Here is a 26439-nt window from a genome sequence, read left to right on the forward strand (position 1 = left end):
CTAACCAACGCTAATACTGTAGCTTCATTGTCTGACATTTATAGCAGAAAAACAAAAACAGAGCAGCTTGAGAGTCAGCATGACTAGAAAGATGCAGTAATTCAAGCTGTTAGGATTTATGGCTATTGCCGGTGGAGGATATTAAAGCAATATACTGACATGATATACAAGGCTTGTGATAATTTCCCTCAAAAAATGCTAGGGCAAGAAAATAAGGGGTGCTCTGTGTTTGAGTGTTCCATTAGAGTAGAAAAGCTAAGTATTTCTGATCTTTTTTGGCACTTACTCTTGTGGCTTTTGATAAACCCTTCCCAGCTGCTAACTCCTGTATTGCTGCTCATTCTTAAGAACAACTAAAAGCAGCATGGCAGCTGACTACCAGAAGGTGATGTGCTTTAGAGCTGTATTAAACAAAAGGCCTGATTTTCTTGGAAGTCACTTATTTGTATAATTGCAGGCTTTTTTTCTTTTTTTTCCTTAAAAATTATTAGTAGTTCTTGTAGCAAAATATTTTAGCCTCCCGGATACATTTCTGTAGAGAATGAAAGTAGCATGCTCAAGTAGCAAGAATTACTGCTTTTATAGTTAATTTGGTTGCATAACCGCAGAATCTGCCATTGTTTCAGAAAAGTTAACAGAATATCAGTTTTCAGTGAGGATGTTGGGATACAAATACATTATTTTTTTCTTTACTTTCCTGAGATAGAAACAGTTGAATATAGCAATCTGTGCTGTATCTGAGAAGCAAAGGATATCTTTTCTGGGTCTCAGGCGCTGAAAAGACATGCTAATAGCGTTATTTTTGACCAGTGCCTTCACTGGTGACTGTTAACATGAAAGATGTCCTCTGGTGGCTGAGGAGGTCTAGCATGCCCAGTGAGATGTGACCCGCTGTGTCATATCTCTGTCACTCTGCCATCAGTGACTGAGTGCTGCATCAGGCACTGCCTCATCAAACATAATGTGATGTGACCAAAGGGTACTTCAAACTTAAAAAAGAAAACTCCCAGGCTCCTCCAGGGAGTTCAGATGGGGAAACTGGTGTTTTGCCACGAGTCTAGCAGGTGCTCACATCACTACCCTGGACGTGCATGACTCCTGTGCAGAGAAGCTGCCTTTCAGTGAAGGGGTCTCCAGCTGCCAAGTCAGTGGTGCCAAGGGCTTCAGGAAGAGACTGCTTCAGCTCTGGGACACCAATGGTTGTGGTGGGAAGAATAGTGACTGTGTCACCACAGAAATGTCATAATGAGGCTTTTTAAGCCTCCCAGTTTCTACCACACATTTAGAGGGGAAAGAGGGAAAGCTTTCACTTAATCTCAGATTTCAACAGTGGGCTGGTCAGTAGTAACATAGAACATCACTAATTACTCTTCTAGCCGTTTATGGAGGTACCACAAGTAAACCTTTTATATGCCATTTGTAGGAGGAAATTGATGTTGTAGTGCAGTGAATACCAGGGTTTTGATAGTTCGTTCTTCAATATTCATTGTTACAGGCTGGAGAGAGGAGCCTTTATAGATCACTTCGAAGGGAGAGCTGAGATCAGCAGTTCTTGGCTCTCCAACTCTCTCCAGATTTTAATGTTTTAGAGTTATTAGCAGAGAGTTCCCAGCAGGTGGCCCTTGACTTTGGATTTCATCTCCCCAGTTGGTCTTTCAATGTATGATTTTTGTTGACATTGAAGGTCAAGAGGCCTGTATTTTGAAGGGTTTGTAGGGAGTTAAGTTCCTGTATGAGGAGGTTTCACTGCATTCTTTTGAACTGATGTTTTGATAGTTCGCCTGTTTTAGTCTGAATTTGTGTTTGGAAGCTGTGTTTGAGGTACATGAGTATGTTCTGAGCCCTGTCAGACTCAGATCCTGGGTACTGCTTGGAAGCTCTTAGCCCTATAATAACAGTAACTGTAAGACAAGGTTCCAGCATTCATTACACGATGACTACTATTCTGGGGAAAAGTTCCTTGTAGTCATTTGGCATCTGATCCAATGTTCGTATAAGTCAGTGGAAAAAATCATTCTGCTGATGCCAGTGGAATTTGTATCCGTCACTGTTTCTTGCAATGATTAACTTGTCCTGGTTGTCAGTGCTAGTAGTTTCTTTAGATGGCAATAGGTATGTAATTAACTGAAGAAAATATAGACACCATAATTTCAAGTAGGTGGCACTGCTACCATCTATACTATCATTGCAAATATAAGTGAAATTGGGTGAATTGGGTTCACTACTAAGTGAAGTAGTGTCAGACGCAAAGCGACACGAAGAAAATGGTGCATCTAAACCCACAGATAGCTGAAACTTCTCTCTAGTGGAAATAGTTCACATCTGAGGGGTCTTCTTTCTTTAAAACAGCTTGAACATGTAGTGTAGGGCTGGCTCCTGAACTCCCAGTAGACCTTGGACTTGCCTCCTCAGTGCTTTTGACCAAGGTGTCTGACCTGGCCACACCTCACTGAGGTGGACACACGAATGAAGGATGCCAGGCTATGGCTTTTAACTCTGTGCCTCTTGGGCACCTGACTTTTCCCCTCGGAGCAGAAGAGCGAAGGAGCTTGGTCAATATGAGAATAATCCATCTTTCAGTGTTTCTATACACAAAGTTGGCTTTTGGATCTAGTTCCAGGTGGTTCAGTCTCAGTGTTAAATCTTCTGGCCATACGGCTGTTTTGGATTCTACCAGGAGCCAAGGCATGCATCATGGCCACATTTCTCCAACAATATTATTACTGATCTTTCTGCCACTGGAATAAATATTCTCAGACGGCCCCACCTATTGCCTTTTTCTGAAAGCAGAATTCTTACAAATTAACAGCACAGCACATTTGCAGTGTATTTTATGAAGCGTTCAGGGTATTTGTGTTCCTCATATCAGATATGATTTTTGCAGACTAGCAGTTAATTTTTCCATTAAAAACTGGTAATGGAGCATGAGTCCAATACCACATTGGAAGCCCCACTGAGTAGCAAAAGGACATACTGGACTGTCAGTGTAGTTTCATCTAGCTCACAAAATGGTGAATCTCTATGTGGACGCTGGCTGATATGACCCTTCTGGCATCTCAGAGCCAGTGGGCCCTTGAAACCTGACCTTTCCAGCGTAAAAGAATCCTGATGACTCACCTTCAGAGGAGGGGAAGCGCATCTCTGGGAGCCAAGCAAAGCATCTGCTGGAAAGCCATTGAGCTATCAGTGTGAGCTGGGGGGGAGATTTTGGGAAAAGCAGCTTCTCTCCATGTGGGGAAAAACGTAGCAAGTGTACTGTTTAGAGGTGGCCATCTCCTGAACTGTTGTTTGTGCAACTCTAGATTGATTGTAAGTATGTTTGCTAAGGAAGAAGAGATAATGATGTCTTGAAAGGAAGATAAGGCAGGAAAAGATAATTGCTTCAAGATAGATAATCTAATCATTTCTACTACGTTAAGAATCTCAAATAAGTCCAGACTGTTCTAAACTGTTAACAGTGTTCTCAGTAATTTAAGAGATTAGAAAAAGAGCAGTGAAAGCAAACTTTGATCCTCTTTGTTTTGTTTTATTGTATGTTAACTCTTGATTCAAGTGTTTATTACAATTAACAGGTTTCAACCTGCTGTTTGACTTAAAGTGTGTGGATTTCAAAAAGAGCAAATTCAGACTCAGCCTAGCAAGCCCTCGTTTGCTACCCTTTTAGTCATTTTTTTTAAAGTGATACGTAATCTCCTTCTATTAAGCATTTTTGGAAAAAGTTCCAAACACTTAACTATAAAAAACCTTTAGTTGTGTTTAGAGCATTTGATAGGCGAGTCCCAATATTGACAAATGATTTTAGCCTGTTCACTAGTAATGAAAACCAAGTAGCAGGGACTAATAGGAAACATTCAACTTTCCCATCTTCACAATTGCCACGAAAAAGCAGTTTCTTCTATTTTGTGTAACACAAGGCCAGACACATGAAAAAATTAAACCTGGTTGTTTTAGAGGCTTATCTTAAAAGCTGGGGTTCCAGTTTTGGTAGGATTATGTTGTTCTTGCAAATATGGCACATCACTTACATGGTTTCAGATTTACCTTTTGGATTTTTCAGCCAGAATGGATGGGCTGCACATTGGCCTATATTGAGGCAGCCCTCAGCAGGCCTGGTTTTTAGTAAGTTGCTATTACTTATTTACTTATTTGTTTGTTATCACACTGTAGGAACACCCATCAAGCATGAGAACCTCACTGTGCAAGGCAGTATACACACATTCATTTAAAAAACAGGCTCACCCCAGGGACCTGATGATCTTAGCATTGGAGAGGAAAGCAAATTGTTAATCAACATTGCATATGTTGAAGATTACAGAATTACAAGGCAGAGAGGTTCACAACAAACGGGACTTGAAATGGTATTCTTGGGAGGCATATTTTTCCGTAGTTGCATATTTCTTCTCATGGGAAAAGAAAGACAAAGAAATAAAGTTTGAAAGACAAAGAAATAAAGTTTGACAGGATTTTTGCTGTTTCATTTCTTTTCTTTTTTTTTTTTTTTTTTTGTCAGGGGATGCATGGGGTTAGTCACATTTGCTATTTGCTTACATCCATTCTAGATGGGATACACTCCTTTGCATGTTGGCTGCCACTACGGAAACATAAAGATTGTTAACTTCCTTCTGCAACATTCTGCAAAAGTCAATGCCAAAACAAAGGTGAGTTTTCTGCCTCTGCCTCGCTCGTTCTGTGAGGGTGACAAGCGTGCTGTGCCCAACGCAGCTTCTCCCTTTCCTTGTGCCTGCAGAACGGGTACACGCCGCTGCACCAGGCTGCACAGCAGGGGCACACCCACATCATCAACGTCCTGCTCCAGCACGGCGCGGCACCCAACGAGCTCACTGTGGTAAGTGCTGAGAGGCCACTGCTCAGGCTTGCTTGGTCATCCCATCCTGTGTAAACCGTTGTGCTCCCGCTGTGTTGGAGCAAGGGAAATGTGAGGAGGGAGAGGAAAAGAGCAAAGGAAGCATATTCCCATTGCCTCTGTGTCCTCCATGTCCTCCATTGTCTCTTCCAAAACTAGGACAGCAAACATCTGGACAGTGTTTTTCCTTTTCATCCCGTTTCTGTAAAGAGTTAAAAATCTAGTTACATGTCCTACTACCCCAAATGTATTTCTTTCAGTCACTGACATGCAAACATTTATGTGGCCTTTATTGTGCATTTTTCCATAGCTAATTAATAGTTTGTACACTTACTATTGCTAACATTCAGCTTTTGTTTTACATGTTTCAATTGCTAGAATGGAAACACTGCCCTTGCCATCGCAAAGCGACTTGGCTACATTTCAGTCGTTGACACATTGAAGGTGGTGACAGAAGAGACCATGACTACAATTGTAAGTACAGCTCGCTTCAGTAGTGGATGGAAGGGTTTTTCCTAAGCCAGTGTATTCAGTTTTGTTTAGTTAATTGTCTACTGAGATTTCAGTCTAGTTTCTACCTATCCTTTTAGTGCTTACGGAGTGGATATTAAATCAGGTAAAACTAATACATTTTTAAGGTAGGCATTATTATATGTCTGTAATATATTTTAAGGCAGACATACCAACAAAGCAGAAAATGGACAGTTTAAATAACTAGTCATAATTACTGTGTTTCTAAGAGTGCATCTTGTTTATGTCACAAATGAAGTGAATTGGGGCTGATTTATAGTCGTGAAAAGACATTCCTAGAGGCTTCTGTAAACTGAAGTTGCTTCTCCCTTTTAAGAGAGTGCAGTTTGCCAAGGAATGATGTGTATTGGGTTGTATTTGATCTAAGAGCAGCTATTTCAACCAAAAAAAGTGGTTGGAATTTTCTTAGAAGCTCCCCTTTGCCTAGGATCTGATTTATTCTCAAAGATGGCTAAGGCCTGTTTTCTGTACTCAGCCAAAGCTCCGCAACCCCAGCTCCCATTCACTGACATGTACATGATATCCAGGTCATCTGTCCTGGCTTTCAAGAAGGCCTGCTGCAGTGTTAGCCAAGGGAGATTAGAGGCAGTGGTCAAATATTGCCAGCAGAAAAATGGCAATTCACAGAATGTAAAATACTGCTCAGAGATACTTATTCACTAACATTTTGCCAAATTGCTTTATGAAGACTGTTCTAGTAAGGTGAGGAGCTTTCATGAACCACCGTAGTAGTTAAGCCAGAACAGAGTATTAAGAACATAAATTCAGAGCATTGTCTCCAAATTGAGTTTTTCCTTTCTGCAACTTTTTTTTTTTTCTGATTAAAAAGAGAAATATGTGCATGTACGTATTTTTAGGCATCTCTGAGGTGGAAAATGTTTACTGTATGTCCTATGTTTTGTCATCACCTGTTTGTGTGGTCTGTTGGTGCAAGCAGGTGGTTGCAATATAGTGAACCTTTGGGAAGACAGGCAGGTTTTAGTTCTACCTCATGTGCCTTTACTTCTTGTGACTTTCCTGGCTGTGGTTTGTAATACAGTAGCTTACATAAAATCCACCACATAGAAGATAAAATTGTGCCACAATAAAATACAAAGGAATATGCCAGAAAATAATAATGATTCTTTCTCACAGCCTCTCTTGATTTTCTCAAGGAGATCTTTCTTTCTAGTAAGATTCCAAAACAATTTTCTACAACCTGACAAATTTGTTGTTGAAGGTTATCCAGAGTAGCATAAACTTGAATGATTGCCTAGTAAACAACTAGATAGCTGCAAGAGAAGTAAAACCATGTTGTTAGCTAAAAACTCCCGATACCATAAGGTCATTCTTAATTTGCAGAATTTATAAGCTATGTGAGTTTGTGCCACAAAAACGACATCATTTATTATGTTCCGTAGATGTAGAAGAGTAAAAAGGTGGTAGATCAAGCTGTGAATTGTTTTAGAAGCAATGTTAGAAGCTGCAAGGCCTGTATTAATGCCTGTGAATGTCTACTCTCAAGCCCAGAAACATTTGCATGAAAACCAAAATATGCTGCTTATCAGTCAAAGTGTGTAATTGGCAGACTTTGGAAGCCTAATCATGAAATCTGATTTATAACTGAGTATCTTAAAAATTCAAACTATTGAGGGTATTTCTGGGGTAATGTGGCTAAACAACTCTGAAAGGTAAGTTCAGTGAAACCAGGGATGAGCATAGTTAGTTTACTCTGATTTATATTCAAACACCAATAAAAATCCAGTAGTGCCTGAAAAAAAGTCCTGTGATTTTACCAGTTTAACAGCAACATGTTAAAAAGCTGTGCAAGTAATTCTGACAAAATGAAATACTGTGAGGCTTTTTATAAGTTTTGTGATGTTTGAGCATGCAGGCGCTCTTCTGCTGTTTCAAGTGATGGCAGTAGCCCAAGAAACATGAACTGCCACAAGTAATTATGAGGCTATAAAAAATCTGAAATATTTTAAAAGAAGATAGAAAAGCTGTTCTGTCCTAAACTTACAAATGATTTCTTATTTGTATATGAAGGATGAGAAGTGATGGTGGTTTAAAAATATAAATAAAGATGGAACTGTTTTGTTTAATTTTTTTAATGCCACTACTTGAATGTTAGCCCCGCAGTGTCTCCTGCATGATCTAAAACTTTACCAAAGTGCTTGTTGCACTCTGCCCCAGCTGGAGAGTAAAATGTGCATGGTTGTGTACTTTGTGGGATGCATGGGTATTCTAGGAACAGATTTCAGGCATTCAGAATATCTTTTTTTCTGCTTCTAATTTTTTTATATTGGTTTTTGAGTCTGAATCAACGTAAACATCAGGATTAAAACCAACCACTTCTGAATGTCTTTCATGCACAAATTCCTTAAGGGGAATCATTTAGCTTGCATGTGGTTACAATTGTTCTCATTTGCGGGGAAAAAACACACGATTACTGACGAGGCACCTCTGAAAATCTTCACATGGAACAACCCTGCTCCCAAATTACAGCATAGTTGGTACTTAATGATCTTAAGGGTCTTTTCCAACATAAAAGATTGTGATCCCAATGAAAAAGACGAAATAGGTCCCTCAAAATGAATAACATTACAGTTGAAATTTAGACGATGCATTCCTGCTTTAAATTTAGATGACTTTTTAGAGGGTTCTTATAAAAACCCTTGACTTATATAAATATAATATTGCATATTTCTGTATTATTTCAATGTAGTCTTTTTTTAATTTGTAGTTCTATTTATCTATGAAAAGCAAGGGAATAAAAAGCTTTAAAAAAAATCAAATCTCGTCTTGCTAACTGCAGATAAAAACGCATCCTACCTTGTGTTTAATTTTTTGAAATAACTACAATGTTAAGAAAAATTTAGTGAGCTCTGAAATATTTTTTTTCTTTGACAGACTGTTACAGAAAAGCACAAAATGAATGTACCTGAAACGATGAATGAAGTTCTCGATATGTCTGATGATGAAGGTATTTGAAAATAAAAAAAAAAACAACTTGTCACTTATTTTTCAGTCTGTTGTTTTTGGAAGAAGTATTTGTTTAACAACAAACAAAAAATGTATGAGTTGGATATGGTATCTGCACATTCATTGTTTTACATTGTTTTTTGACTCATTGATAGTCTATGCTTTTATTTAATTATTTTGTTTATTTAAATCATGCAGTTCGTAAAGCCAATGCCCCTGAAATACTCAGTGATGCTGAATATTTGTCAGATGTTGAAGAAGGTATTTGTGCATTTTTGTATTGCAGTGTTACTTAACTTAAACCTCTTCCTCTTATTTCCTGTGACTGGAAATTAATCCTTTCAGATAATTTTCTTGTTATCCCACTAACAATTTCTACTTCACAATTAAGAATGCTTTCAAAAATTCTTTGAGCTGTTGCTGATAATCCTCTAATTTTCTGAGTGTCTTACTCCCAGTTTTTAAATCAAATTACCTCCACTTTCCTGGAATAGTCCTTTTGCTGCTGCTTCTGTGGAGAATAGTTATATTATTGAAACTAAAAAAATTAAATATCAGACAAAAGAGTCAAATATCAAAATACTTTGGAAGAAATAGCTGATAGTGAAAGTGAAGACAGGAGGAATGAGGTGGTTTTTTTTTGTTTTTTAAATTCTGCCATGTGTTCAGCTGTGGAATGATTGATTTGCATTGATAGTCAACTCTTAGTCTGAAAAGAAGTATTTTTAGGCTTTAAAACAAAGAAAATTGTATTTGAGTTGTCATATTCAATAAAACCACATCAGATTACTTTTGTGTTGAGTAAAGAGGATGCTGCATCGAATTTAGCATGTTATTTGTTGGGAGTAAGGTAGAACTTTTTAGCTGAGATTTCAGCTCTATCATTCTGCAAAGTGGCATGAAATCTGTGAGCAGGGTAATAAATCCTTATGGTTTCAGTTCCTCTAAATAGGATTTATGTGCTATTGGCACTAGCAACCTGCACATCCCAGCTCGATCCTTGGTGCTGGTGGCTTGGTGTGGCTTCAGTGGTCCCTAGCAATCTAAAACTCATTTGGCAGCTGGTTCCCTCCCTTCTACCAACAGCCCCTGCTAGGTCCAACCTTCTGTGGTGCGGATGCACAGGAGTCTGTGTGAGCCTCATCAGGAACTGCAGGTTTCCAGAGGCCACAGTGGGATTAGGTTCCCGGGTCACATTTGGAAGTAGGAAGGTCTTGAGTTGATGAAGAGAAGGACGACAATGTCCTGAAGGTTTTTTTGTGTGTGCCCTTGGTCACTAGCATTAGAGCTGCATTTTTTTCTTCTGTAGTAGGTAAAGAAGTGACCGGGTCCAATTTACTTGTGGCACTTCAGTTAGCCTTTGTGCCTAGCAATACGTTTATTTTTAATGTTTGTAACACTTAAGCAGTGAGGTGTAAAACCTCTTAGCTAAGCTCATTGTGTGCAGCTTTTGTTTAATTCATGCATTGAGGCTTCTGTTTTGTTTTCTGCTCGTCACTGTGTTCATATTGCTGCATTCTCAAATAGATCATGTTCTTACCATGCACCTGTGTTTTCCAAATAACTCTTCTAGGCTATTGTACCGCTCAGAACAATGTATTGTTTTAACTGACCAGAACACTGAAGTTAGTTAATTGAGCAGCAGCTATAGCCTCAGCCCATGGTGCAGATGAGAAATGCCTGTGTGGAATCAATATTAGATATGAAGATGTAAAACCTGTCTTTAATATATGGGATCACTTCTTATGGCCAAATGCAAAGGCTGAAGGGATGTGTGAGCTTTGTGGGAGATTTTTGTAGTCACTAGCTCTCATTTTGACAAAAAAAAAAGTACAACAACAACAACACAAACATATATATATAGAAGATATGGGTAATATAATCAATTCCTGACCTAGAGACTGTATTCTGCAAATGTGTCGTTACTAGGGGACCTAAGAGACTGGTTTATATGTAAAAGGTCATTTTCAAAGCCTAATGCTGAACAGGAGCTCTCAAATTGAATAATAGGTATTTTATTAATCCATGCTGAAGCATTTCGGTGTGCAAGGCAGGCAGTGAATTACAGGCTTTGAGATAGTACCCGTTGGCCTGTCTCTCTTCTGCCTTGTGCGGCCATGAAGATAACATACTGATACATTTCCCCACAGCTCCCCAGTGCTGATAGGGCATTTATACACAAAGCACCCGCTTAAGCTAGTTGAAACAAGTGTGTTCAAGGTGGTAACACACTCTGACAAAGCCAGTACCTGAGGAATGAATTCCCAAGTGCGAAGGGCACTAATTTACATCCCAAACCTGAACTCTCCTTCACTGAACGTTCGTGCCCTCATGATGAGCATTCATCAGCTACATTGTTAAATGAGAAACTTGTTCAGTGATTTCTCAATATGCCACAAACCTCAAGGTTTCTCTTGTAAGAGGAATTGAAGGCTTGGAAGGTATTCTCAGAGCTTGGAGACAGGTGTCAGGAAACTATTTCCTTCTGTTTGTTTCTTACTATGTCTGCTAAATAAGTATTTACACAGAAATTCTCTCTCTTCCCTGCAGAGGACAATTTAGTTAGGAGTCAGACTAGATTAGAGGGGGACATCTTCCTTCCTTTTCCTAGACTATTCTGGTAATTACACCTAAATGGTGTAAATGGCTGGGAAACTGCTACACCACAAAAAAGAAACGGTCTTTTTTTTTCTGAAAGATTTCAACACGATTGTGTGGGAAGAAATGAAAGCTCATCTTCTTACATAGCAGAAAGTTTGTATATGAATATAGAACACTTCTTTTTCCGCTGCACGCTGAATAAGTGCTCTGCTTTTGTTTCTGAAGAGATTTCAGATCTTACAAATGTGAAGTCTGAGGCTGCCAGAACGAGGTCTTTCCTCTCACCATCTCCAGATGGAGCTTGCACCCCACCCGCTGTGCAGCTGCCAGCAGCACACCCTGTGGCTGGTGGGGATCCAGGGGGGCATCAGCACAGTGAGAGCCTTCTGTGGGAGGCCCCGAGGGAGCCTCCTCCTCTAGAGTTGGATGCTCAGCCTCAGAGCATTCCTCTAAGAGGGTGCAAGAGATTTGGTGGTGGAAGTTGGAGCCCTGCTGTGACAGCCACAGAGTGGCAGTGAGCTCTGTCACAGCAGTCCCCTGTCCCAGAGGCAAAGGAAGCAAAGGAAGCTGATACAAAGAGGGGTGAAACTATGTGAGCAGTAAAGAAGAAACAAACAAAAAAACACAGCAAAAACCAGCAGTAGTTCACATGCTGAGAATTTAGATGGTCATTAAAATACAATGAGCTCTTTTTTTTTTTTTTTTAATTTGGTCTTTAGTAGATAACTTTATTTTGGTGTAAATAAGGACAGTGCTTTAAACCCACTTAATGGATATTCCTCTCTCTTGGTAGGAGTAAGTATCATGCTAATCAGTCTCTGGCAGATTAGGCAGATGTCCTAGGAGGACATGAGGACACACTGCCTGATCCCTGAATAGGTGCTGGGTTACCAAAAATGAGCTCCTTTCAGACAGGTCTGGACGTCCTCATGCGTTAAAGTCTGTTACTGATTTTAGGAGGGATGGATTTATTATATTTTTATGCTTGGTTTTCTGAGACTGTCTCCATAAACTTTTACAGATTAATAAAAGTTTCAGTGGTTTGATACTGGCTTTTCTTCATCCTTGCGTGAAACCAAAACCTTGGCTACAGCTAGAAGCACCCTGCTCTGCCCTGTGGCTATACCTCTTCTGCCATCAGGCAGCTCCTGACAGGCTGTGAGGAGGGAGTGGCGAAAGCTCCAGAGTTCTTTAGCAAAGCCAGTGTCAAATGTCCATTTGGATCCCAGGCTATGATTAAATTTTGTTTGGGACTTTTCCCAAGCCACACGATCCCTTCAATCCTGCTGCCAGAGAGCCTGTATTTCTCACTGGCCTCTAAAAAGAGCACCTACCCTGTGGTTTTGCAGTTCCCAGCTGTATGAGACAGGCTCTGATGGATCAGAAAAATGGGGAAAGTGTGGGAAAAGGTGACAGAGGTGATCAGAGATAGGGAAAAGCTGCTAGGGAAGAAAAGAGTAAACAGAATAGGATTGTCTATCACAGAAGAAAATCTAAATGAGGGATAGGCTAGAACATATGAAATAGTGGGTGGCAAAGTGAGCAGATAATGGGCTGCTTGCTGCCTCCCCAGAAGTCCAAGAACAGGATGCACCAGTGAGACCAGCAAGATGCAGGTGAGAAGCGCTGCTCTCCGTGCCACAGCTGGTTACATCCTGGGACTCCTTGTGCAAGTCCTTGCTGTGGGGAATGCAAGAAGCTGATGCGAGTTCAGAATGTAACTGAAAGAACTAAAAAAGGAAAAAAAATAGCCTTTTTTGACTATACTAACTTCTCCTGGGTTCAGAAAATGTGTTCAAATCACTGCCAGCTAGAAAGTGTCCTGGAGGACTTTACACTGTTTCATGTTCTCGTATTCTTCTGTGAAGCGGGGCTGCTGTGAGAGAAGGGATATTCTTGACCAGACAGACCTTTGCTGTGACCTGCTGCTGCCATTTTGCCTTGGACTTCGTGGTTTCCTGTAACTGCCAAGCGGTGCTTGCCCATGGTGTAGAAGAACATCTTTCTGCAACACCTAATGTACGGTGAAGGAAAACAGAAGGATGGCAATTGAAAAAAAAAAAAAAAGTGATGCAATTTTCTTTTTATTTTTCATTGGGGCCTCACTTTTGGGGCATTTCTGTGTACTTTGTGTCCAAGAGGCATTTTGTCTTCGCGTTTTGGTGGGACGTCTGTGAGACCGCAGCGCGCTGAGGGCAGCGCTCCTGACCTGGGAGGCAGAGGATGAAGCAGCGTGGGGCTGCTGCAACGTGCACCGCCCGTTTTGCCGGAGCCTCCCACGATCACAAAGCAACGCGGGGAATTCTTTGAAATCACCACTCCTAGGTGCAGCTCTCCCTTTGAAGGGAGCACCTCTCCAGCGCGCTCCAGCAGCTCGGCAGCGGCACGGGCTAACACCCCGCAGCCGGCGGAGGAGCCGTGTCACCGGTCCCACCTCACCGCGAACCGGCGCCACTCCGAAGCAAAAACCTCACCGGCTGCCAGCGCCACAGCGCTCGCCTCACCTGCGGCGAGGGCAGGAGCTTCCCGGCTCGGCTTGGAGCCGCTCTCGGCCTCCCCACCTCCTCCGCCGGGGCCTGGGGCCTGGGACCGGGCCGGGCCGGGCGCTGAGGGGCCGGGGCCGGGCGCTGAGGGGCGGTGTGAGCGCGGCGCCCTCCCGCAGCCCCGCTCCCGGCCCAGCCCCGCTCTCGGGTTACGGCGGAGCTGCACCCTCACAGCACCCCGATTTACATACAAATAACCCGAGAGCCTGCGCCTATGTCACCAGGCGAGAGGCTTGCCAAGGGAGGCTGTAATCCAATCAGCAGGAGCTTTAAAGGGATGTCTGCGGAGTGATTAAAAAGGGTTTTTTTTTTTTTTTTAAACCGTAGTCATTACTTTTCATTTTGTTTCATATTTGAAAAGAACTTTGATCCGAGTTGCGAGGACAAAGATGCACATGGCCTAAAATACACGCGAAGAGATCAAGATGTTAAGAAGATCTCAGTTGTGTGGGAAGCGAATATGACCCACAGGGATTAGTTTGCTTGTGCTGGTTTGGAGATTAACTCTAAATCACTGCTTTAAGGACTAATAGGACTAATAGGAATTCTTGGAAACATCAGGGAAAAAGTCTTCACCAGGCTGGTGAAAATGGCTTTCCAAAACAGTAAGACTTTTTAAAGTTTAACTTCATATGTAATGTTTCTGTTTCTGTTTTGTTTTTGTTTTTCCTTCCAATGTTTTATGGTATATTATAAACTATTTTAGCTTTTAAAGCGTTACTTAAAATAATCGTTGTTGCTGGGTTGGAGGAGAAATTGTCGTTTGTTTGCCGTTTGCAGAGCAGTAGCCGAACGGGTATTTTTAGAATTGATTGTTAGTTTAAAACCAGAGCTCGCCTGTGGTTTCCTGAGTTAAGTGAATGGAAACCAGCCGAAACTCCTTGAATGAAAGCTGGAACCGGAGCCGGGCGTGCAGAGTCGCTTACCTTTGCGAGTCCGCTGTTAAAGTTCTCTGTTGTGCAACTCTTACACGCCTAAAGGATATTCACAACAAAGGAGGAGAGCGTGAGCGTAGGCAAGTAATGAGCTTACAGGGAGCTCTCTGCTCTGCATTGTAGAAGGAACAGGGAAAAAAAGCTCCTTCAGCCGCATAAGGCATATTTTGGACTTGCTCTGTCAATGCAGGAATGTAGGTTTTGCATGATGTAATGGTATGCAAATGCTCCCAGCCAGCGCGAACTGCTCCGTTAACCCTTTGCGACATCTGCCCTCCTCCCCCAAGACTTAACTTTCCTATCCTTTTCTCTAACATGCTGATCTTCTACTTCTCAGCTGATGTCTGTGTATCAAACATGTCTGACGGTCTGAGCTCTGCGAACAGTGTCACTTTGGTGAATTTTGGCTGCCAGATGCTGCCGAACAAGGAGCGCTTGTCTGGGGCACGGCTTTGTTCTGCTCCCCGCGGGTGATATGCAGGAGCCATGCCCTAGCCCCTTGCCCCCCAGCTGGCTGTAAAGTCCAGAGCCTTGATAAAGTGCTTGTCTTACCTGGATAAAATCAGTCAGGGCGTGTAGAGCACTGCATTGGGAAAAACGAAAACCAAAACCCTCTTACACTGAAACTTGCAAAAGTTATTGAGAAATATCAAAGGTGGAGGGCAGGCCTCTTGTATTACTCAGTGTCTGTTCAAGCTTCCTGCACTTTTCAGTACTGATGGGCAAGCGGGCTGTGCCTCAGAGCTCGTTTCTTTTAGCATACAGAGAGACCCAACGTAATTCGTCAGCTCAGGCTTCTTGGTAAGAAAAGCAAAAGTGAGTGTAATGGTTCAAAGTACAGAAGAACCTTTTAGCTCGCTTAAATGATTGGGCAGAAGTCATCCCTTGTATAGCTTTATTGGCTTTATGTCAGTGTGCAGACTCGCCTTTTACATTTGCCCCCAATAAAATTATTTTCTCAGGCCTGCTCAGAGGGTGCGTAATTGACGGTCTGCATGGAAAGAGCCTTAGGGAAAGTGGGGTTGACGGGATTGATTACTTGTTGGCAAGCAGAGAAGGGCGTTGTGAATTACTAAGCACACAAACATTTACGATACATGTAGCTTCTGATTTCAGCTTGGCTTTTCTTCTGGCAGGTGAGGATGCAATGACAGGTGATACGGATAAATATCTTGGACCCCAGGATCTAAAAGAGTTGGGAGACGATTCTTTGCCCGCTGAAGGATACATGGGCTTTAGCCTGGGAGCCCGCTCCGCCAGGTATTGCATTTGATGTTTCTTGTGTTTGTGTGTTACCACAGTTACAAGTTCTTGCAAATCAAGAGTGCTCTTTCACACAAAACTGGAGTCTATTTTGAAACGAAGTAGAGGGGGTGTATTTCTGTGTTATGATAATACTGCACATTTAATGCATATGTTCATTGCTGTTTTATTTCATAATCTTTATTCATGTTGGCTTCTTATGGCAATGATACAGAAAAGTAACTTCATTTTTTCTGGTATCTGCTGATGTTCTGATCCGTCTCCAAGGCGTGTCTTTCCTGTGAGTTTGCAACTGGTCTAGAAACTGATCAAGAACAGCCAGGTTTCTTTTCACTACCACCTGTCAATTTGATACTCGTGTCTGAGTATTCTTTAATAAATTCATTTAGCTAAGGAATGTAAGTGCCAGAAAAACTGAATGAAATCATTTTGCTATTTTACTGCTTTTATTTCTTTAAAGGTGACAGTAAGTAAACAGAGATAATCAATATTAAAGAAATTGCTCCCAAAATTAAAAATAATAAATAAATAAATAAATAGGCATACCCTAAATTTGTAGTAGGGTTTCATTTGACAGGAAATACTCTGCATGTTGCAGCAAACAAGCCAGAGTTTCTGTGAACCCAATAAAATATTGTAGACTTAATGTAACGTCTGACTACTGTTGATTTAAACTCGTGTTTCTAGATCAACATTTTAGATTTCTTCTTTGAATCTTGCTAAAGCCTGCACTGTGCATTGCTCAAAACAAATAAAACTGTATGAGTAGAGATTACCTCCATAGTTGTGGATTTGCAATGTGTTTACTGACAGTTGGATTGTACTGAAGCTAATAATTAAACCTCGTAAGCTGGAGCCCCGAGGACTTTTTCCTACACTGTAGTTTAAAGATCTATTTCAAAAAGTGAGTTCATTGTCTAACAGTGAATGGCAACTCCCATAAGGTAAAGCTTAGATGTCTGCTCTTCAATCTTGTTTGTTATGGTTGCATTAGAAATGCAAGCATGCAGTGCACATTTGCTCCTTATAATAGCCCAGCCATGTTTTGCTTCACTTACAATTTTTAGGTAAGCTAATAAGTATTTATGTGATAATACATTGGCAAGGAATGCCAAAATGCTTTTAAATAGTCTTATAGCTAGAAAATCAGCAAAAGAGATCTGAAGTGAGAATCTTACGTCTCTGTAAAGTTAATTAGCAAAGTTGGTGTGCTGCTTTTAAACACGAGCTGGCATGAACAAGGTCATCACACACAGCCCTAACCGATGGGGTCAGTTCTGAAGTACTGCAGCGATGGTGGAGAGTGTGAAGTCTGTGTACAGAGCTGGGCACTCTGGTTTACAGGACACCTTCCCCACATCACACTGCTCTTCCTGCACTGGCCTAAATTCTCATTCTGCAAGTGGGAGAGCAGAATTTCACTGTTACGTAGATTTGAGGGTTCAACTTCATATTATTTGTTTCTTTGAGAGAAATCTAATATTCCCATGCTTCTGATTTTAGCAGCGCCATTACTATTTGTTGCTGCGTAACTCATTTTTTACATTGCACATATGTTATGCTCAGAGGAGACAAATACAGTGTTTTTTACTTAGCAAAAAGTTTTCTGGGAACGTATCTTACTACTGATTCTGAGTGTAACATTAAGAAATAAACACATTAAATATATAAGCCATCCAGCCATAACATCTTGCTTTTCCCGTCTGATTCTTTGCTTTCTATTTCTCCTGTTTCTTTTCCACTGTAAATTGCTTTAGTCCAAAAGTCAGGTAAGAAGGCATGGCATCGTGTTACATCCTTCCGCTGCTGCCATTGCTCATCTTCATTTTATTCAGCATTAGAAAGTGACATGCTTTTATTTTTGAGTGGAGGGTGGGGGTAGATTGCTCAGTGTTAGAGATTATCCCTATGTTCTAACAAATGTAACTTGATTTCTTTATACCCTTTGTCATGTAAGAGTTTGATTAACATATGTCTACAGTATGTAATAAAGATCCCAGTTCTGCTTCCAGCACAAGGAGGAACGTGTGCTAAGGGACTAGAAAAGTTATACTAACAACTACAAAGTGCATGAAACAAGTTGTAGAGTTTTGAGTCTGAACAGTGTTGCTAGTTCAAAAGTGTTAATATGTTGTTGGATGTTGCTTCTTATTAATTCACATTTTTTACTACTTTATTTTTTGTCACGTAGCAAGCATGTCTAGGCCTGCAGCATGTTTTTAGCACATACCATTATGTATCTTCCAGGGTTAAGTGTAACACACTCCTACGTTGATTTAATTGCAGCACATTCAGAGTGATCATTGTTATTTTTGAATAGTCTAACATGCACAAAATAATCCCCAAAGCATTGGCATTTGTATTTAATCATTAAGAAGCAAATCTATTTTCTTTCTTCATTTTTTTTTCAAAATTCTTATCCTTTTTTTTCCCCAAGTGAGTAACTAGGGCGTTTACAACAAAGTCAGGAGTGGTTCAGCCACAAAGAGAGAACACCACCGCATAAAACTTACTCATGGTTTAACCTGATGCAGCAATCAGAGCTGTATTGGCAGTCACTGTAACCTACCCACAGGTCCCCTAGGACCTGCCCTCATGGGTCTCCTTGCAGGATTAGGACATGAAGACATTTATCAAAGTTCACCTAAATACTCGAATACACTTTTGTGGACTTATTCTAGAGCCACAGCGTTGCTGCCAAAGCAGTAAACATCTGTTGTGATTTTGCTTATGTATATTTATAGGGAAGGAGATATTGAAATAGAGTCAAATACTACTTATTCCATTTTTCCCTTGTATTTATTTCATATATTATGTATATTTTGCCATCTTATGCTATCCCTGGAAGTTGCATGTATTAATTTTTTATTTTTATTTTTTGTTCATCTCATTGTCACCTGCACTTTCTATGATATATGGTAAATACAACAGCCTCCGCTCCTTCAGTTCGGATAGGTCCTACACGCTGAACAGAAGCTCTTATGCCCGAGACAGCATGATGATCGAAGAGCTGCTGGTACCAGCAAAGGATCAGGTATGTGCTGCCTCTCTGGCACCAGGTATTTGTGCTCCTTGTTTATAAGGAATGTCAATCTGTAGCCCTCAGCCATGCTTGCAGCAGCTGTCACTACTCATTGAAAAAGGAGAAGAGGAGAGCTGAAAGAAAGAAATCGTGGGTTTACCACATTGTGGTTTTGATCCTGCAAGAGACAGGATGATGTGTTCCCAAACCAAAAGTCTACAAGGGACCAGTTACATTTCTGAATGTAAGACTGTTCATTCAAGTCGTTGGGAGTATTCATGAGCTTAATGTTACATGCATCTTTAGAGTGCTTTGATAAGCTGAGAACAATAAATTTTACATTAAACAACCTTTGTCTGCACTGTATAGACCATGGATTATGTCTGCCCATTCTGTCCAAGTAGACCGGACTCCCACTGCTGTTCTTGTTTTTCCACCCTTGGGAAAAAATTGGCCTTGTGAAGATTAAGCTAATATGCACTAACCAGTTTATGTATCTTCCAAACATTTGTGCAATGACTAATACAGCAAAAGCAGAATCTTTTGACCTGACTATAGCTTGGGAAATTATTTCTAAAAGCTAATGCTGGAGGTGATAGGGTGCTGTACGCTTTATTTTGTGAGTTCCTCGGTGTTTGATAGACTTGAGAGAATTACTCAAGAGTTTCTAGATCATAGAAGCCAGAGGTCTGCTAGGAAGCTGGATAAAAATTCACCATAAAGTCTTTACTTACGAGTTAAAGGATTCTGAAGTGGAAATGTTATGTCGTGGAGGAGCTTAAGGTAGATTTTAATGAAACAGGTTTTCTGCTGCCCTTTACACAGAGGTACCTTTCAGCAGCGGCAAGTATTTCTGCACAGGGGTTTATTGATCTCAGAGGATGCTATCATGGGGAAAAGGGTCCACAGGGTGGGACTCTAGCATTTTAAGTCATAGTTGTATTAATCTATAAGTTCCAGTGTAGTGCAAATTATCCAGTTTTATTACAGCTTTTGCACACAGTTTTATTAGCATTCTGAGAATGGCATAAATTGGATTCTCTAGCAATTAAACTTTTAATAATAGGTTGCTACTTTCAAATGAAATGCTTTAAACCTCCAATAAGCTTAGAACAGCCAGCTAAAAAAAATATTTTGAAGCTGAGAACCTAAAGTTGTTTCGACAGTTACTTCTCCTAAGCCTTCATTAAATCTTCTTGATATGATAGATGTAACAGAGGAAAGGAAGGCCGTCTTGTCTGAGAACATATTGTATTGTTTAATGGTTCTGGTCATTTTTGTGATTACCATCAAAGCATTGATTTAGCACTAGGTTGCATTTCATAAGTGACAAGACTTAAAAACAAGCATTGCACTAAATAACTCCATAGAATGTTGTTTGTTCATAATGTGTATTGTTAACCTGCTTTGTATTACAAAATAACTCTTGAAAATTAAGAATGACTTATCTGTACATGGAGGAGTTGCAGTGACGCCACATCACATACAGGAGCGAACTTAATATTCTGTATGAGTGGTTATGGACCTCTGTGCTTTTTGGAGAATCCCTTGCAGTGGTGGCTCTTCAGCTAAAAAGCAACAGATATGAAAACTTCCTAGTGTTAATGCTGAGCAGTAGAGTTCAGGCTGTTTTCGTTGCATTTATAGTCTTCATATTTCTGTAATTCCAGTTTTCATCCAGCAATGATTGTGCAATTATTGCAGTTCAGCTCTGATCCAAATTTGTCATGCAACATGAAGCCAGGCTGGAAGCCTGGCTGACAGTCTAATTCTAAATGTTATTTTAATCTTAATGCTCTAGACAAACTTCAAGTTTCTCATATCCAGGAAAAGAGCAGGAATGATGAAGGTAATAGTGGGAACAACGTCAGTTCTAGTTCTGGGCTGTCTTGAGACATTAGTAAGACCATGAATTCCCTGAAAACAAACAACAGTTAAACAAAGAATTACCTTCATGAGAAAAAAAAAAATGATGTGGCTTTTGCAAGTCTTAAAGTCCTGGCAAAGAGATGCATCTGTCCTCTGGAATTTTCTTCAGCCCAGCCCAAACATGTGCCAAAGGGATGTGGTAAGCTTTATGGTGCTTTGGCTGAAGCAGGAGGAGTACATCTGGGCAAAGGAGAATACTCCTGCCTCTACATCCGTCATCTACATCATTGGGCTTCCAGATAATCTGCGCTGTGACAGGAGAAAGTGAGGAAAAAAAATCCTGTGTTCCAGCCATGGAAGTCATAGGAACAAAGATCATGATGACTCAAAACCAATATCCTGAAAGACCATCTGGAAGCTGATAGTTGTTAAGGCTGTGTTTTGGGGCACTGGACAACTTTGAAGAAGTAGTGAGCCATTGCCTATCTGCGTATTTGGTTTCTTTTCTTTTGTAAACCTTGTAATTGTCTGGAGTTCATTACAGCAGCAGCAGTCTCAGAGTAAAGGGAATTAATTTTATCACAAAAGTGTATAAAAGAGAAGGGGCAGCTGTCGGCCTCTTAGGTGGAATCAGAAGATCCCATGGTCACTATTTCCCAAGATCACTGGGAGACTTGGAAGTCTAAAAAGAGTCAAATGAGGAAGACTTGAAACTATTCTTGGCTGAACCTGGCTGCCAGCATGACATGTTGGGTGTTTGAGAGGATTTTATAATAATAATCCTGAGAAGTCAAGACATTCCCTCTTGTTTGCATTTAGTGCTTTAGGTGACCTATTCAACAGAGATGGCTGAGCCCAGGCCATACTGTGCCTCATAACCAGACTAGAGCAAAGTTAAAATTGCTGTGTCTAAGTGCGTTACCATGGATGCAGTAACTCAGACCAAATCCAAGCGACTTTCCTCTGTGGAATAATTTACATGAGCCAAAGGCAGGATGATTCAGGCTGTCCATTGCATAGCAGCTTGCTGAATCTCTTCTGTCTGGATAAATTCATCTGGGAGGAAGCGTAAATTCTTCCGTTTGCTGAACTCTGGCATTACACAGCCTGGATATTCAGTTATGCAACCAGCGGGATTCTTGCCAGCAGAACTGTCAGTATTTTCTACATGCATTTGCATCTGACAGCGCCACACCCTGTAGCAATGCATGTTTAATCTCCCTCAGCCCAGGTAGGGAATGCTGCGACCTGACCAAACGCAGGATCAATCCTGCGATTTGGTGTCAAGTATGATGTACCATCTCCTGGACTGCTCATATTGCAGCTTGCACAGGAAGATTTCTTTGCCTGCCTGGAAAATTCAACACCTCAGCAGATCGACAAAATGAGATCAACAGATGTGTGCTGTGTGTAAGATTCATTTGTTCAGCCATTAGCTTTTACTAGCCTGTTTCTCTGCCAAAATTATTGGCTGCAGGTTTTGTGCTTTTGCTGGCTGTAAATATGTCCAAAAAATCTGTTTGAGTGCACTTTGTCAGAAAGGAATGCATCCAAAAAAAAAAAAAAAAAAAGGTCATCTCATACACAGACAGTGTAGGAATAGAGCAAGGAACCCTATGCATACATGGAAGTAAACTTACAGCAACTTGCATGGATATAGCAGCGTCTCTATCTAGCACAGAGTATCTTAGAGGGGTGGTATTTCCTTAGAAGTTATATGGCCACATTGAGTTTTCTGCATCGCACTGCTGGGAGATCTTAAGCATTGTTCATCTGTTTACAGTAAATGTGATCCCCTCTTTGTCGACGTGTGTGTCCTGGTACATGTCTGGGCCTCAGCGCAGTGACACTCTTACGGCTCAGCAGACGTTTCAGTGACAAACTCTAAATTATGTTGACCTCCTTTTTTATGCATTTTTTACAAAATTTGTGTTGTCCTGTTTTTGATGATAAAGTTCATCGCTGGGCAATGGAATAAATGTATTTTTGTTTATCTAAATGTTTCAATTTTGATACCAGCTGTTTGGTGTCAAAAGCGATCACGTAGTCCGTATGAGCTCTTATGGAGTTAAATCACTTGGAACAGCAGAAATCCACAGTTGTGTCTTTCCTGCTGAAACTGCAGGCCCTTCAAAAATGTGGAAGAATCCCTGATGTTTTACTGAAAATTATAAAACTGTCTTCGGTAAACTAAATTATGATATATTTTTCAAAGCAGTGCTAATTAAATCCACTGCCATTGTTTAATTACCATTGTTTTTAATGGCATTCATTTTATCTTTTATGTCTCTTGGTGTATTTCAGTATTTAGCATATGCCATGCTTTAGCAGTGTTTGCCTGTTACTGTTGTCTGTGCTCGTACCATCAGGCCTCGGTACCTATCTTACAGCACAAAGACTGATGGAAGATCCCCATAAAAGAGTTAAAGTAGCAAAAGAAGGAGGTATCAAAAAAATGTGTGCTACGTATGACAAAGCAAAGTTGTACCCTGCAGCTAGTACTACTGATGGGCAGAAAATGATAATATTGATGGGTTTTGGAAGTAAACCTGAGATGCTCATTTGAATTGCAAGGAATGTTTAAAGAGAAATTTTCTGGAACCCGGGGTAATGTAGGAAGGTTGCATGCTCTGGCCAACACCAGAGCACTGTCTGCCTGCTTGTCTTGTGGAAGCTTTTGAACAGAAGTATTTTCGTATGCTTATGACTGGCTTTCTCAGATTTACTACTAATGCTGATATTTCCATTTCAAATAGTTCATTTACAGTACCTCTGCATGCCAGTACATAATAATACATAATACAGTAAAATTAAAAAATAAAAAATAAAAGGTGGAAGTTATAAAACTTCCCTGTGTAAAGAGTGTACATTTGGCTCAGGTTTGAGTAGAACGGTATTTAATTTGAAAACAGCCCACGAGGTTTTCATCTTCACAGTGTATGAGGAAAAAAGCAGATAACTGCTCTCTCTAGATGCATTTACCTGTGAGCAAAAAATAACCTGCCTAGAGGAAGCATGGACATTTTTTTAACACTGTCTTGGCTGAAGATGGTCTGTGCACATTGCATGACAGTATCTTGACTTAGTCTTATTGATGTAACTTCTCATGGTGCTTCCTTAAAAGGTTCAGAAGCTTTCATATTACCCTGGAAATATGGCCGTACAGTATTTACAGATGTAATCTGTTTGATTTTCTAGGGGAAAAACCGTATATATTTGACTAGAATGGCTTTGCTATCCAGATAAGAGGATGTATAGCGTGAGACCTTGTTGTGGGACACAGGATGCCTGCATGTGCGTGCGCGTGTCCACAGGGAACAGTCAGAAACAAATTGCGCCTTGATGTCTGTCAGATGGGGCAGTTTATTTATAGTACTGCTGTGCCAGTGCTTCACAGGGTTAAAACTATTTTTATATAGGTGAGTAGGGACTGTGGCACTCCAGAACAGTGTCCATGGTGGTGATTGTACAGATCTAAGTTCTGCTTTTAAAGGGTCGATCCAATGGCATTTTCTGTGTGGGAATGTTATGATGCCTGTCTGTATGGTGTATGATTGCAGTACAAATTGTAATAATCTTCTCTAACTTTTCACATGTAAATAAAGATTGGAGAGAGACACAGGTGTAACTGAAGGAAGTGGCAAAAGCAGACAAAAAGAAGGTTTGAAAGTATAAAGATGAGTAAGATTAATTTCTCTGTGGATTCCAAATTCCTGTTATGGGATTTCTAGTAATTTAACACCTGGGATATCAGCACTGTTATGTGGAAAGGGGACAGATTGAATTTTAATGGAATTATATTAACAAGCTTATATTTAAGACAAGCATTTTACGTCTTAATTTTAAATTTCAATGTTGTGTTTCTTTTTTTAAAGCACCTGACGTTTCAAAGGGAGTTTGATTCTGATTCTCTCAGACACTACAGCTGGGCTGCAGACACCTTGGACAATGTTAACCTTGTTTCAAGTCCCATCCATTCTGGGTAGGTCACTTAACAGATTTCTTTTATCTTTAAATGTGGAAATGTATTGTTAGCTGAAGAATACAGCCTGCTGTAATGGCTGATAACATGCCTATTCCTGCTCTGGTTGAAGCCAGTGGCAAAATTTGTACTGACTTCAATGAGGGTGCTTAATAACAGGAGTCAGGCTAAATTCTTGCATATCAAACCAGAAGCTTGCTTCTGCACTTAATTTTCTGAATGCCAAAAACATTGTAATCCTACAGGCTTCTCTTTAATAGTCTTGTTTTGCTTTTTCTGTTGCATATGCTTTGCTTTTAAGTGTCACAAGGTCATTTTGTTTGAATTGTATTAAATTATTTGAAGTACGAAATCAGAGATAGAACGTTATGATTTCTGTTCTTTCATACAGGAAAAAATAGGGGGCTCTAACTTCTTATTTTATTTATACCTCCAGACTCCTGTTTATTCTTCAAAATATGTAGTTCGAGTTCAGTTATCTACTCACGAGTCATCACTGCACTTACAGTGCTTCTTGAAAGTACCACATACACTTGATTTAAATGCAATAGGAGTAATTTTGGATTGCGTGTTTTAAAATTTACAAATAAATACATAGCTGAAAGGAATCATTGCATCTGAGATTGTCTAGTATAAATATTTGTTATAAAATTTTCAAGATCAGGACATAAATTTCATATCCTTTTTAATTTTGACTAATTCCATTCTTATAATGAAAATGTGTTCAGCATATACCAAAAGATTTCAGTTCAAAGCAAGTCCACAAGTTCCACAGAAAATCTCACAGCTCCAAAGCTACAGTGCCACAGTTAAGTGTAAGCACCTGATAGAGCTGAATAGAACTAAAAAATGTTGGATTTGTAGGTCCTGATCTAATAAAACACTGCATATGGTCAATGCTAGGGTTGAAATATCAGGAGCCGTGGAATGAAAAGCTGCAATCTGTTGGTTAGCACAGAAGGGTATGTTAGCAAAGGACCTCAGAAAGCCGGTAGGCCATCCACTTGCATTATAACAGCATAAAATGTAAGCAAGCCATTCCTGAAATACGTTCAATTTCTTCATGGTCACTTAAAATAAAAGAGGGTCTATAGTCCCTCAGCTTCAGTGGCTTGCTATCCTGTGCTGCAATATTCCTTTTCCTGATGTTCAACTTAAAATCTCTTTGCTGTGACTTAAGCCTATTTCTTGTCATGTCCATGATAGTCATGGAGAATAATATCCTACTTGTCTCTTTGCAATGTCTTTATTTTGCAAGATGCGTAGTTCTCTCTTTTGTAAAGTGTAATTTTCCAAGTTTTCCTAGGTGGTTCTTTGCACATATCACCAGATTCTTGCTTGCTGTCTCCTGGTTCTCCCCTTTTTGATGTTAGATTATTTCTGAGCCAGTTTTGGCACCAAACTCCCAAAGAGATGGCACCAGTACTGGCTAGGTAGGGCAGGACCACTACCTCCTTGATCTAACACATGACACACCTAGTCTAAATCCCGCAGTGAGAATTATCATTTTGGTAACTATAGCTCCTATTAACTGATGTTTGTGATTTGCTAGAGTTTCTTAGTTCCTTTCTGAAATTCTGCAGTCTTAGTATTTTTTCTATGTTTTGAGTTTGTGTTTGGTTTCTTCCTTATGTTTGCATTTACCTTTACTGCCTTTCAACTTGTTGGTTTCAGAACCCTTTTCCATTTTAGCAAGATAGCTTTTAATTTGGATCCTCTTTTCCAAAGTAGTATCAGCCCTTTCTGTCCAGTCCTCAAACCATGAACGAAGATGTTATCTCAGTACTCGGCCCAGGACAACATAGTGAAATCCCTAGTGGAAGTTTTCTTTCAGTTTGACAGTAAAGCACAGATGGTAACTCTTT

General features: G+C 40.3%; 1 protein-coding gene across 13 annotated transcripts in view; it reads left to right on the forward strand.

Annotated features, from left to right (window-relative positions):
* ANK3 (ankyrin 3) overlaps positions 1 to 26439 on the forward strand; it is a 365999-nt gene that overhangs the window by 277036 nt on the left and 62524 nt on the right. For 12 of the 13 annotated variants that reach the window (XM_067000746.1, XM_067000749.1, XM_067000752.1 and 9 more), the window contains 8 exons: positions 4560 to 4658; positions 4748 to 4846; positions 5243 to 5338; positions 8288 to 8360; positions 8558 to 8620; positions 15575 to 15698; positions 18633 to 18735; positions 24468 to 24574. In XM_067000746.1, the coding sequence (XP_066856847.1) occupies positions 4560 to 4658; positions 4748 to 4846; positions 5243 to 5338; positions 8288 to 8360; positions 8558 to 8620; positions 15575 to 15698; positions 18633 to 18735; positions 24468 to 24574 (764 nt within the window). Of the gene's footprint in view, positions 1 to 4559; positions 4659 to 4747; positions 4847 to 5242; positions 5339 to 8287; positions 8361 to 8557; positions 8621 to 13733; positions 14109 to 15574; positions 15699 to 18632; positions 18736 to 24467; positions 24575 to 26439 lie in introns of those variants that run through there. The other variant, XM_067000755.1, reaches the window with a different exon arrangement.

Source organism: Anser cygnoides, chromosome 7, assembly GCF_040182565.1.
Source record: "Anser cygnoides isolate HZ-2024a breed goose chromosome 7, Taihu_goose_T2T_genome, whole genome shotgun sequence".
NCBI classification, from domain to species: domain Eukaryota; kingdom Metazoa; phylum Chordata; class Aves; order Anseriformes; family Anatidae; genus Anser; species Anser cygnoides.